General features: G+C 50.7%; 1 protein-coding gene across 1 annotated transcript in view; it reads left to right on the plus strand.

Moving 5' to 3' along the window:
- The first annotated feature begins 4,641 nt into the window (after positions 1 to 4,641).
- exosc9 (exosome component 9) overlaps positions 4,642 to 13,754 on the plus strand; it is a 77,414-nt gene continuing 68,301 nt past the window's right edge. Inside the window, exons 1-2 of the mRNA XM_038792364.1 lie at positions 4,642 to 4,789; positions 12,231 to 12,325. Of these exons, the coding sequence (XP_038648292.1) occupies positions 4,724 to 4,789; positions 12,231 to 12,325 (161 nt within the window). The 5' untranslated portion in view covers positions 4,642 to 4,723. The remainder of the gene's footprint in view (positions 4,790 to 12,230; positions 12,326 to 13,754) is intronic.

Consider the following 13,754-nt stretch of genomic DNA (forward strand, 5'->3'; position numbering starts at 1 on the left):
TTAGTGAGTGGGTGGGTGGGTAGGTGAATTAGTGAGTGGGTGGGTGGGTGAATGAGTGAGTGGGTAGGCGAATGAGTGGGTAGGTGAATGAGTGAGTGAGTGGGTAGGTGAATGAGTGACTGAGTGGGTTGGTGAGTGAGTGGGTGGGTATGTGAATGAGTGGGTGAATGAGTGAGTGGGTGGGTAGGTGAATTAGTGAGTGGGTGGATAAGTGAATGAGTGAATGGGTAGGTGAATGAGTGAGTGGGTAGGTGAATGAGTGAGTGGGTGGTAGGTGAGTGAGTGAGTGTGTGGGTAAGTGGGTGAATGAGTGAGTGTGTGGGTGAATGAGTGGGTAGATGGGTGAATGAGTGGGTAGGTGAATGAGTGAGTGAGTGGCTAGGTGTCAGTGAGTGAGTGGGTAGGTAGGTGAGTGAGTGAATGGGTGGAAGGTGAATGAGTGAGTGGGTGGATAGGTGTGAGTGAGTGGGTAGGTAGGTCAATGAGTGACTGGGTGGGTAGGTGAGTGAGTGAGTGGGTGGGTCAGTGAGTGAGTGGGTCGGTGAGTGCGTGAGTGGGTGGGGGTGTAAGTGAGTCGGTAGGTAGGTGAGTGAGTGCTAGGCTATGTGAGTGAGTGGGTGGATAGGTGAATGGGTAGGTAAATGAGTGAGTGGGTCGGTGAATGAGTGAGTGAGTGTGTGGGTAGGTGAATGAGTCTGTAGGTGAACGAATGAGTGGGTGGGTAGGTGAATGTGTGAGTGAGCGGATAGGTGAGTGAGTGATGGGGTGGTGAGTGAGTGAGTGGGTTGGTGAGTGAGTGGGTGGGTGAATGAGTAGGTAGGTGAATGAATGAGTGAGTGGGTAGGTGAGTGGGTAGATGGGTGAATGAGTGGGTAGGTGAATGAGTGAGTGAGTGGCTAGGTGTCAGTGAGTGAGTGGGTAGGTAGGTGAGTGAGTGAATGGGTGGAAGGTGAATGAGTGAGTGGGTGGATAGGTGTGAGTGAGTGGGTGGGTAGGTCAATGAGTGACTGGGTGGGTAGGTGAGTGAGTGAGTGGGTGGGTCAGTGAGTGAGTGGGTCGGTGAGTGAGTGAGTGGGTGGGGGTGTGAGTGGGTAGGTAGGAGAGTGAGTGGGAGGCTAGGTGAGTGAGTGGGTGGATAGGTGAATGGGTAGGTAAATGAGTGAGTGGGTAGGTGAATGAGTGAGTGAGTGTGTGGGTAGGTGAATGAGTCTGTAGGTGAACGAATGAGTGGGTGGGTAGGTGAATGTGCGAGTGAGCGGATAGGTGAGTGAGTGATGGGGTGGTGAGTGAGTGAGTGGGTAGGTGAATGAGTGAGTGGGTAGTAGGTGAGTGAGTGTGTGGGTGGGTGAGTGAGTGGGTAGGTGAATGGGTGGTAGGTGAGTGAGTGAGTGGGTGGGTGAATGAGTGAGTGAGTAGGTAGGTGAGTGAGTGGGTGGGTAGGTGGGTGAGTGAGTGGGTGGGTAGGTGAATGAGTGTGTGGGTGGGTAGGTGAATGAGTGGGTGGGTGGGTAGGTGAGTGAGTGAGTGGGTGGTAGGTGAATGAGTGAGGGGGTGGGTAGGTGAGTGAGTGGGTGGGTAGATCAATGAGTGAGTGAGTGGTTAGGCGAATGAGTGTGTAGGTGGATAGATGAATGGGTGATTGGGTGGGTAGGTGAGTGAGTGGGTAGATCAATGAGTGAGGGGGTGGTTAGGTGAGAGTGAGTGGGTGGTACGTGAGTGAGTGAGTGGGTAGGTAGGTGAATGAGTGAGTGGGTGGATAGGTGAGTGAGTGGGTGGGTAGGTGAGTGAGTGGGTGGGTGGGTAGGTGAGTGGGTGGGTGGGTAGGTGGGTAGGTGAGTGAGTGGGTGGGTGAGTGAATGGGTGGGTGAGTGATTGGGTGGGTGAGTGAGTGGGTGGGTGAGTGATTGGGTGGGTGAGTGAGTGGGTGACTGAGTGGGTGGGTAGGTGAGTGAGTGATTGGGTGCTTGGGTGAATGGGTGGGTGGTAGGTGAATGAGTGAGTGCATGTGTAGGTGAATCTGACTGGGTGGGTGCGTAGGTGAATGAGTGATTGGGTGAGTAGGTGAGTGAATGAGTGAGTGGGTAGGTGAATGAGTGAGTGGGTGGGTAGATGAATGACTGAGTGGATGGTAGGTGAATACGTGAGTGGGTGGTAGGTGAATGCAGTGAGTGGGTGGTAGTTGAATGAGTGAGTGAGTGGGTGGGAGGTGAGTGAGTGGGTGGGTAGGTGAGTGAGTGAGTCAGTGAGTGGGTGGGTGAGTAAGTGAGTGGGTAGGTGAATGGGTGAGTGGGTTGGTAGGTGAATGAGTGTGTGGGTGGGTAGGTGAATGAGTGAGTGAGTGGGTAGGTAGGTGAGAGAGTGGGTGGGTAGGTGAGTGAGTGAATGGGTGGTAGGTGCTTGCGTGAGTGGGTGGATAGGTGAGTGAGTGAGTGGGTGGGTAGGTCAATGAGGCTGGGTGGGTAGGTGAGTGGGTAGGTGAATGCGTGAGAGTGGGTAGATGAATGAGTGAGTGGGTGGTGGGTGGGTAGGTGAGCGAGTGGGTAGGTGAATGCGTGAGTGAGTGGGTAGGTGAATGAGTGACTGGGTAGGTGAGTGAGTGGGTGTGTGGTAGGTGAGAGTGACAGGGTAGGTGAATGAGTGAGTGGGTGGTAGGCGAATGAGTGACTGGGTAGGTGAATGAGTGAGTGGGTGGGTAGGTGAATGAGTGAGTAGGTAATTGGGTGGGTAGGTAAGTGGGTGGGTAGGTGAGTGAGTGGGTAGGTGAATGATTGGGTGGTTAGGTGAGTGAGTGGGTGAGTGAGTGAGTGGGTGGGTAGGTGAATGAGGTAGTGGGTAGGTGAGTGAGTGGGTGGGTAGGTGAATGAGGTAGTGGGTAGGTGAGTGAGTGGGTGGGTAGGTGAATGAGTGAGTGGGTGGGTAGGTGAATGAGTGAGTGAGTGGGTGGGTAGTTGAGTGAGTGATGGGGTGGTAGGTGAGTGAGTGAGTGAGTGGTTGGGTAGGTGAGTGAGTGGGTGGGTAGGTAAGTGGGTGGGTAGGTGAATGAGTGAGTGGGTGGGTAGGTGAGTGAGTGATGGGGTGGTAGGTGAGTGAGTGGTTGGGTAGGTGAGTGAGCGGGTGGGTAGGTAAGTGGGTGGGTAGGTGAATGAGTGAGTGGGTAGGTGAATGAGTGAGTGGGTAAGTGAATGAGTGAGTGAATGGGTAGGTGAATTAGTGAGTGGGTAGGTGGTTGAGTGAGTGAGTGGATGGGTAGTTGAATTAGTGAGTGGGTGGATAAGTGAGTGGGTGGGTGAGTGGGTGGGTAGGTGAATGGACGGGTGGGTAGGTGGATGGGAGGGTGGGTGAGTGAGTGAGTGACTGGGCGTGTCGGTTAATGAGTGACTGGGTGGGTGGGTCGGTGAGTGAGTGAGTGAGTGGGTGGGTGGGTCGGTGAATGATTTAGTCAACAGCAAAGCAGGTGCACACTGTGGAGACACGAGAAACAAAGAGACTAAACCCAGCCCACTAACCCAGGCAGTCCCATACAGTAACATCCCAGAAAAAGCTATAAATCAGGAAATGTAAAGGAGGGAGACACCCAGGAAAATTACAATCACCAGGAATGTGGTATTGAGCAAATTGTTGGGGCCTCTGGCAGACTAATCTTCGGGTCTAGATGGATTGCACCCAAAGGTCTTGAAAGAAGTGCCTGGTGAAATAGTTGATGCATTGGTTTTAATTTTCCTAAATTCCATTAGTTGGACAATAGAAAATGTAACTTTTTTTGTTCAAAAAGTGAGGGAGACAGAAAGCAGGAAACTCAGGCCAGTTAGCCGAATATCTGTCATAGAGAAAATATTAGAAGCCATTACTAAAGATGTTATAATAGGGCACTTGGAAAATTTCAAGGCAATCAGACAGAGTCAACATGATTTTGTGAAACAGAAATCATGTTTAACCCATTTATTCAAGTTCCTTGAAAAGTCAGATGCACTGTGGATCAAGGGGAACCGGTGAATGTACTGTACATAGATTTTGAAGAGACATTTGATAAGTTGCCACATAAAAGGTTATTGCGTAAAATAAAAGCTCATTATGTAGGGGTAACATATTGGCATGGTTTGAAGATTCGCTGGCAAACAGGAAACAGAGAACTGACATAAATGGATCTTATTCTGGTTGGCCGGATGGGACGAGAGGTGTGCCACAGGGATCAGTGCGGAGGCCACAATTCTTTATGATTTGTGTTGGTTGCTAGATTTGCTGGTGACACAAATTGTGAAACGGACATAAGGACGCTACAAAGGGACATAAAGTTTCAAAGAACTGGCAAATGGGGTATAATGTGGGCTATTGTGAAGAATAAAAAAGTTTATTATCCCAGTCCCCTGTCTCTCACGGCCCCCAGTCCCCTGTCTCTCACGGCCCCCAGTCCCCTGTCCCTCACGGCCCCCAGTCCCCTGTCTCTCTCGGTCCCCGGTCCCCAGTCCCCTGTCTCTCAGAGCCCCCTGTCTCTCAGAGCCCCCTGTCTCCCCGTCCCCGGTCCACTCTCACTTCGTCCCCGGTCCACTCTCACTTCGTCCCCGGTCCACTCTCACTTCGTCCCAGTATCTCACTCCCTCCCAAACGCTCCCACGTGTTCAGAGCTGCTGGGCGCGGGATGATGATGTCAGTCGGGCGCGGGTTGATGATGTCATGCGCGTTTGCTGCTACTTTCGGTTAAATCTCGAGCTGGCTGCTGTTTGAAATGAGAGAAACTCCGCTGTCAAACTGTGAGAGGCAGTTCATCCTCCAGGCTATCGCCGAGAAACAGGTGCGGGCTCTGATCAGAATCCGCTTTTCATTCTTAGCGGAACCTCTTTAGCTTTTAATAATCAAACTGGAGGCGGACTCGAGGCCGGCGTGGAAGCAACATGTCCCTGTGCCAGTGTGAGGGGCTGTGCCAGTGTGAGGGGCTGTGCCAGTGTGAGCGGAGGGGGCAGTGCCAGTGTGAGGGGCAGTGCCAGTGTGAGGGGCTGTGCCAGTGTGAGCGGAGGGGGCAGTGCCAGTGTGAGGGGCTGTGCCAGTGTGAGGGGCTGTGCCAGTGTGAGGGCAGGGGGCAGTGCCAGTGTGAGGGGCTGTGCCAGTGTGAGGGGCTGTGCCTGTGTGAGCGGAGGGGGTAGTGCCAGTGTGAGGGGCTGTGCCTGTGTGAGGGCAGGGGCAGTGCCTGTGTGAGGGGAGGGGGCAGTGCCAGTGTGAGGGGCTGTGACCGTGTGAGGGGTTGTGCCAGTGTGAGGGGAGGAGGGCTGTGCCAGTGAGAGGAGGAGGGCTGTGCCAGTGTGAGGGGAGGGGAGGAGGGCTGCCAGTGTGAGGGGAGGAGGGCAGTGTGAGGGGAGGAGGGGCTGTGCCAGTGTGAGGGGGGAGGGGCTGTGCCAGTGTGAGGGGGAGGGGCTGTGCCAGTGTGAGGGGGGGAGGAGGGCAATGCCAGTGTGAGGGGAGGAGGGCTGTGCCAGTGTGAGGGGAGGAGGCTGTGCCAGTGTGAGGGGAGGAGGGCAGTGTGAGTGGAGGGGAGAGTGCCAGTGTGAGTGGAGGAGGGCAGTGCCAGTGTGAGGGGAGGAGGGCTGTGCCCGTGTGAGGGACTTTGGCTGTGTGAGGGGAGGGGGGCTGTGCCAGTGTGAGGGGAGGAGGGCTGTGCCAGTGTGAGGGGAGGAGGGCTGTGTCCCTGTGAGGGGAGGAGGGCTGTGTCCCTGTGAGGGGAGGAGGGCTGTGTCCCTGTGAGGGGAGGAGGGCTGTGCCCCTGTGAGGGGAGGAGGGCAGTGCCCCTGTGAGGGGAGGAGTGCAGTGCCCCTGTGAGGGGCTGTGCCCGTGTGAGGGAGGAGGGCTGTGTGAGGGGAGGAGGGTTGTGCCAGTGTGAGGGGAGGAGGGCTGTGCCCATGTGAGGGGCTGTGTCCGTGTGAGGGGCTGTGCCAGTGCGAGGGGAGGAGGGCTGTGTCTAAGTGAGGGGCTGTGCCTGTGTGAGGGCAGGAGGGCTGTGCCAGTGTGAGGGGAGGGGGGCTGTGCCAGTGTGAGGGGAGGAGGGCTGTGCCAGTGTGAGGGGAGGAGGCCTGTCCCCGTGTGAGGGGCTGTGCAGTGTGAGGGCAGGAGGGCTGTGCCAGTATGAGGGGAGGAGGGCTGTGCCAGTGTGAGGGGAGGATGGCTGTGCCTGTGTGAGGGGCTGTGCCCGTGTGAGGGGAGGAGGGCTGTGCCCGTGTGAGGGGAGGAGGGCTGTGCCCGTGTGAGGGGAGGAGGGCTGTGCCAGTGTGAAGGGGAGGAGGGCTGTGCCAGTGTGAAGGGGAGGAGGGCTGTGCCAGTGTGAAGGGGAGGAGGGCTGTGCCAGTGTGAAGGGGAGGAGGGCTGTGCCAGTGTGAAGGGGAGGAGGGCTGTGCCAGTGTGAAGGGGAGGAGGCCTGTGCCAGTGTGAAGGGGAGGAGGGCTGTGCCAGTGTGAAGGGGAGGCGGGCTGTGCCAGTGTGAAGGGGAGGAGGGCTGTGCCAGTGTGAAGGGGAGGAGGGCTGTGCCAGTGTGAAGGGGAGGAGGGCTGTGCCCGTGCGAGGGGAGGAGGGCTGTGCCCGTGCGAGGGGAGGAGGGCTGTGCCCTTGCGAGGGGAGGAGGGCTGTGCCCGTGCGAGGGGAGTAGGGCTGTGCCCGTGCGAGGGGAGTAGGGTAGTGCCCGTGCGAGGGGAGTAGGGCAGTGCCCGTGCGAGGGGAGTAGGGCAGTGCCCCTGTGAGGGGAGGAGGGCAGTGCCCCTGTGAGGGGAGGAGGGCAGTGCCCCTGTGAGGGGAGGAGGGCAGTGCCCCTGTGAGGGGAGGGGGGCGGCGGTGCCCCTGTGAGGGGAGGAGGGCGGCGGTGCCCCTGAGAGGGGAGGAGGACGGTGCCCGTGAGAGGGGAGGAGGGCGGTGCCAGTGTGAGGGGCTGTGCCAGTGTGAGGGGAGGAGGGCTTTGCCAGTGTGAGGGGAGGAGGGCTGTGGCAGTGTGATGGGCGGTGCCAGTGTGAAGGGCGGAGGGCTGTGCCAGTGTGTGTAGCAGAGGGCTGTACCAGAGTGATGGGCAGAGGGCTGTGCCAGTGTGTGGGGCGAAGGGCTGCGCTTTGGTGTTGCCAGAACTGTGTCTGGGTAATTGAGATGGGGCATGGTGGATATATTAAACAGGTATTTTGCACCTGTCTTCACTGTAGAGGACACAAATAACATCCCAGAAACATCTGGAAATCTGGAAATGGAAGGGAGGGAGGAACTCTGGAATCACCAGGGAAGTGGTATTTAGCAAATTGTTTGGGCTGCGGATAAATCGCTGGGTACCGATTGTCTTCACCCTAAGGTCTTGAAAGAAGTGGCTAGTGAATTTGTTGATGCATTTGTTTTAATTTTCCAAAATTCTGCAGTTTTGGGAAAGGTTCTATTAGATTGGAAGATAGCAAATTCATAAAGGGAGGGAGACTGGAAACTTTAGGACAGGTGACCTAACGTCTGTCATAGGGAAAACTTCAGTGACAATCAGATCTTATTGAATGGCAGAGCAGGGCTTAGTGGCCTACTCCTCCTAATTCATATGTATGATGAGATGGCTTGGTGTTGGTGGCCAGTATTAGCAGAGTGTTTCATAACCATGGCCCATGTCAGTAGAGGGCTCAGTCGCAGTGCCCTTTGTGAGGGGAGGACTCTGAAACCAGTTTAGTATCATCTATGAATTTGACTCTTTTTTTGTATAGAATTTCTCGGCAAAAAACTTGATATAAATTAGTTACAGTAGGTGGTCTCAATATGAAGTCACTCACTGGAGCAACCCATTAAAGTCCCCCACACCAATGTAACTCTTCTAGTACATGTTGTTGTTTTCTACTTTTCAGCTATTTCTTGTCATTTTCCAAGATTTCCCCTGAATCCACACATTCAATTTAACCAGCAGGCGTTTACAGGAAACATTTTTGGATAATATCAGAATGTATAACTACACCATGGGTGATATTTAGTTCCAGTGACAGGGTATCCTTCCACTGGTTGGAGAACCAGTGGGAACCCAGCGTCGCTCTGTCCGAGTGGCCCAATGCAGTATAAATGAAACCAGGCACCTACCTAACTGACCAGCATTGGATCTCCCACATGATCAACAAAGGACCTTTCTGGTCAGCCGCTAGTAAACCCAATAGAATAATTGAGTATAAGTGGTTCACTAATGAGCTGAATTGGCATCCCATTTTGGATCTCTTTCCCCCTCCCAAACTAATTTGGGGATAGTTTTTCTAACACTTGGTTTGCAGTCCATTCATTCATTTTTCAGTATTGTCATTATAGTTTTTAAAGGGAAAAATGACAGCTACATTTTTGCAGTATAGTTATTGTAGTTTTTATTGGCAAATATGGCAGCCAATCTATGCCTAACAAGGCACCATCAATGAGATAAATGGTTGGTTTCTGAAGTTGTACATAAGTGGGCTTCTGAAATGTGTCAATTGTCTTATTGGGAAAAAATAATTACAATGGGGTGAGGAGGGTGATGGGAGGATTGCAAGGTTTGGGAATATTTCTATTGCTCACCTTAAAAATAAAATTGAAGACTTCATGTGGTGGCCATGGATGAGCAGTTGCACATTTGGTAGCTCCCGCTCAAGGTGGTATTTTTCAGACCTTTCCTTGTGTGAGGGGCGACGTTTTGGATGGAAAGAGTGTAGGAGTGACAGAAGAAGGTATAACTCCTCTGGCATGGCTGGTGGATGGATACACGAACAACCGGGTGTGTTCGGGCTGCATTGAGGGATGAGGCAGGGGTGCCCACTCTCCTTGTTGCTTTTTGCCTTGGCTATGGAGCCATTGGCAATGGCACTTTGAGCATCGTGGGATTGTGCGAGAGGGTTTCGAGCCCAGAGTTTCGCTGTATGCAGATCACCTGTTCTATATTTCGGACCCACTGGGTGGCATTGGGGGCATTATGTGAATTTCGGATGACTTTGGCCGGTTTCCAGGTACAAGTTGAACATGGGAAAGAGCAAGGTGTTCCCGATAGAGACCAGAGGGCAAGAGAGGAGGTTAGGGGAGTTGCTGTTTTAAGGTTTTGGGGGCGGGTTTTAGATACCTGGGCATTCGGGTGACGTGGGGTTGGGTGCAGCGGCACAAGCTAAATTTGACATGGTTGGTGGAGCAAATGAAGGGGAACGTCAAGAAATGGGATGTGCTGCCACTGTCATTGCGGGACGGGTGCAGACAGTAAAGATGATGGTGCTGCCAAGGTTCCTGTCGTATTTCCGAACCTCACGATGTTCGTTTCAAAGTCGTTCTTTAAAAAGGTGAACCCACTGATCTCTGGGTTTGTATGGGTAGAGAAGATCCCGCGTTCAAAAGGGCTGTTTTGGAGCGTGGGGTGGGTGGAGGATTGACGTTGTCGAATATAATGAATGGGCGGTGAACATTGCCATGGCTAGGAAATGGGTAGTGGGGGAGGGGTCGGCATGGGGGCAGATGGGGGCAGCTTCTTGCAGGTGAACGGGCTTGGGGGCATTGGTAACAGCACCTCTACCGTTCTCGCCAACCAGGTACTCTGCGAGCCCAGTGGTGGTATCGGTCTTAGGGTTTCGGGGCAGTTTCACCCGTTCATAATTAAAACGTGTTTGGATAAAGTTTGTTTCCCAACCTCTCGTTTTTATTGTCTGATCCAATTTGACTAATAATCCACGGTGAACTCCAGTTAGGATTAATTCAGAAGGTTTGTTTATTTCACACATTTGAAATCCACAAAAGGAGTGTTTGCCATGTCCCACTCCACATTCACATAGTAAATGGGGGATAGAGAAAAAACGATTTAGAGTACAAGGACCACAAAAAAATTCAATACTAGTTCACATGTGTTCCAGCATTCCAAAGCCAGAGTCCAGTCAGGAATTCTGTGGGAATTGAGTTTATTTTGAGTTCAGATGTTGTAAGATTTGCTTTTCAGGTGGTCTTGCTGTTGCAAGATGAAGTTGGCATGCAGAGATTGAGTCAGCTCTATATCTTACAACAGAGTCGGGTTAGATTGGCTGGTTGTCCTGCCAAGATAAAGCAGCCTTCTTTGTGATTTGCCGGTTGGATGGTAAAACAGCAAACTGACAATATATGTATCGGGTTCCTCCAACATAGAAAAAAAAACCAACACTATATATTTAAAAACTTTATCCTTTTTAAAAATAAATTTGGAGTACCCGATTAATTTTTTCCAATTAAGGGGCAATTTAGCATGGCCGATCCACCTACCCTGCACATCTTTGGGTTGTGAGGGCAAAACCCACGCAAACATGGGGAGAATGTGCAAACTCCACACGGATAGTGAGCCGGGATCGAACCTGGGACCTCGGCGCCGTGAGGCAGCAATGCTACCGTGCTGTCCGGGATTATTGTTTCTAAAAGCTTCCCCATCACCAATATTAAATGGAGTTGGACCGTATTTTGCCAAGTTTTTTCTTCTCCCTTTTTTGAATAAGGGTGTAGCATGTGCACCCATATCCAAATGTATACAGAATGTACAATTGTACACTTATTATAATATACAGTGGATAACTTTATCCCCAGAGCTTTCAATTGGTCTGATCTAATCATTCCAACGTATAATGGGCTGAAAGAAAGCACCTTTCAAAACATGTCAAGACTCTTCATCGACAAAAAACTACTTTTGAAGTATAGTCACTGATATACTGCCATATTGGAGGTGGATACTTCCATGCTCCTTTGCAGTGACAGGAAACTGGCTGGTCTGCAAGACAATGCGCCTAGCATCTTGGTGTGCATTCCCATCAGCACCATCTTGAGTGTCCTCCTGTGAGTTGCCAAATAGACCATCCTTCACCTGTATTCTACGTGGAGGCCTCTCTTTTCCAGATTGCTCACCACATGCTCACCACCAAATGTTCTGTGAAAGGGTATCTGAGCAGCTGGCTGCTAGTGTCCAATTGCGTGATGAGGCTTATTCATTAGTGTTGCACTGTTGCCCCCATAATCCCCCTGGGGCCTCTGACTGGGCAGGTGGCAGTTCTTGGGTGTCTGAAAGTAGTAAACCGGAAGGCAGAGATCGGTGTGAGGGAAGATGGGTGGGTCTGGTAGCAAGAGATCCATGATCCCACCATCAGCATTTTGCTTATTGCGCCAGATGGCAGGAACAGGGGATGCTGTGAGTTGAGAGGGGCATAATATAGAAAAATATTGTCACCCTCGCAATTCTGTGATGTTAGATGCCACTGCTCTGTCTTGGCCAGCCCATGATGCTAAGAACCATTTCACTTGTCGGGCTCGGGTGATGCAGGCATCATAGTTTCACACCAGCTCCGCTCCACTCGATTCTCTTCCATTGTGTGTCACCTTTTGCTGCAAGAGGGAGAATGCCAGTCGTTGTGCATCACTGTTTTAGGCTGATGCCATAGTTGAATAGGTGAAGAGGCAGCAAGATTTTTGTGTGCATTGAAATGTGTGTGGCTGAGGAGGAATACCTGGATATTGGGCATGACTCAAGTGCCAGTGAAAACTGCTTCATGATTAATGGTGGTGTGGTGCATTGGGCAGAAGATGTCATGTGAAGATGGATTCACTGACCACCCATATTAGACTCCTTGTGGCATAGCTGCCAGGCGGTGTGTTAAAACTCCAGCAATTGATCTTTCTCGCCACCTGTACACACTCCCATCCTTGGTTTCCCTTGAGGGTCTCCTGACCCTTTGTAATCCCGTGGCGCTTCTCCTCCTGCCCACCTCCACCACCTAATGTCTCCAGTCTGGCCTGGTCCCACACTTTGCAATAATGTACACTGCAGCAATATTTGTAGGAAGCTTCCCTTGATGAAGTCTGCCTTTCAGAGGGGCAGGCTTGCTGTGGGCTACTAACAATGCTGCAGGGCCCTCCTTCTGTGTACAGGTACTGCAGATAGCAGTGAGGGAGCCATTCGGGCTGACACTGCAGTCATCCAGATCAGGTGGTGCACAACATGTTGTCCACCTTGATCTGAACAGATCTTGAATCGTGACTCTGCTCAAGAAATGGGGCTAACCAATATCTAACTTGTAATACTCTTTCCTTTTGCTTTAGTGGTTTTCTGACATTTTGTGAAGTGAAGTAATAGGGTAGAGGGACAGATTCTGTTTCTCTGTTCAAGAAAGTATAAATATGCTGTCAAATCTAAACCATAACCCATTATGAATATGGATGCAAGTTTTATCATAGAACTGCCACAAACTAAAGCCATTTTTAAAATGTGACTGATGCCATGTATTTTTCATCAACAGCGTCTTGATGGAAGACAGACATATGACTACAGGAATATCAAGATAACATTTGGAACTGAATATGGATCTTGTATTGTGGAACTGGGTAAAACCAGGTAAATTAGTTCTGCTATAAGTTCATCATTTCAGGTAGTCTGAAAATCTGTTTTGTTTCTGTGATATTTGTTCTCCTTTAATGCATTAAACCTGAGCTTTTAGTTGTTGGGGGAAGCAGCGATGCTCAGTGTTATTACATCAGTGTTGGAGTGCTGTGAAATTGGGCAATTATACTGCATTAGGGAGGAACTTAGTAGAGGGAGGGATGGAGATAGGGTGCTGTTCGCATCAGTTAAAATTGTTGACAGCAGAAGCCTTGGACAAGTCAGACATCTGTCTTGCTGTCAGCCATCTGTTTTATTGTCAAAGGAGAACCATAGCCTAAGGAGGCTAGAGAATGGCCGTGCGGGAGACAAGCAATTAAATCATTAATGCACAATTTGAAACAAATATACATTTCTATAAGGCACAAAAAACAACCCCACAGAACATATGGTCCAACCTTGGCTAACAATAGTTAAAGATGGGATTAGACCAAAGGAAAGTTGTTTTAAAAAGAGAACGGAAAGTCTGAAGATTGGGAGGACTTTAGAATTCAGCAAAGTGTGCCCAGATAATTAATCAGGAAAGAGAATGCGAGAGTCGACTAGCAAGAGACGGAAAAATAGATTGTAACCATTTCTAAAGGTTTGTAAACGGGAAGAGATTAGTGAAAGTAGTTGTGGATCTATTGGAGGCAGAGGCTGGTGAAACAGGTGAAGAGGGCACTCCATAGTATACAAACTTCAGCCATGCTGTGTTAAATGCGTGTTATCACAATTACAAAACTTTTCCTTGAGGCTTTTCCCTGCCAGATTTATGCTGTTAACTACAAAGCTGACTAGATGAATCTTTTTATTCGGAGCTTTTATCTGAGGTTTCAGGCCAATCCACATCTAACAATCTGTTGTGAAACTCTGCTTGCATTTTGACAGCTGGGACAAATCCCACCACAGCAGCTGAGATTCCCAAATTCTAAATGGAACAGTAAGAAATCTTACAACACCAGGTTAAAGTCCAACAGGTTTGTTTCAAACACTAGCTTTCGGAGCACTGCTCGTTCCTCAGGTGATATCACCTGATATCACCAAGGACCAGGGTTTGATCCTGGCCCGGGTCATGTGGTGTTTGAACATTCTCCCTGTGTCTGTGTGGGTCTCGCCCCCACAACCCAAAAAGATATGCAGGGTCGGTGAATTGGCTATGCTAAATTGCCCCTTAATTGGAAAAAAGGAATTGGCTACTCTAAAATTATATTTAAAAAGCAGACCTGACGGTCTGCAGCTCCGGTTTTAACAGAGGTAGCTGGTATTCGTTGGATTCTATAACAGTTCCCAAGGATCGAAAGGCAACAAACATAACTCTGCTACTGAGAGGAGGAAAATGGGGAGTTGTAAGCCAGTTAGCCGAACACCAATAGTAAGCAAAATCAATTATTGGGGATTAGGT

Source organism: Scyliorhinus canicula, chromosome 3, assembly GCF_902713615.1.
Source record: "Scyliorhinus canicula chromosome 3, sScyCan1.1, whole genome shotgun sequence".
Taxonomy (NCBI): Eukaryota; Metazoa; Chordata; class Chondrichthyes; order Carcharhiniformes; family Scyliorhinidae; genus Scyliorhinus; species Scyliorhinus canicula.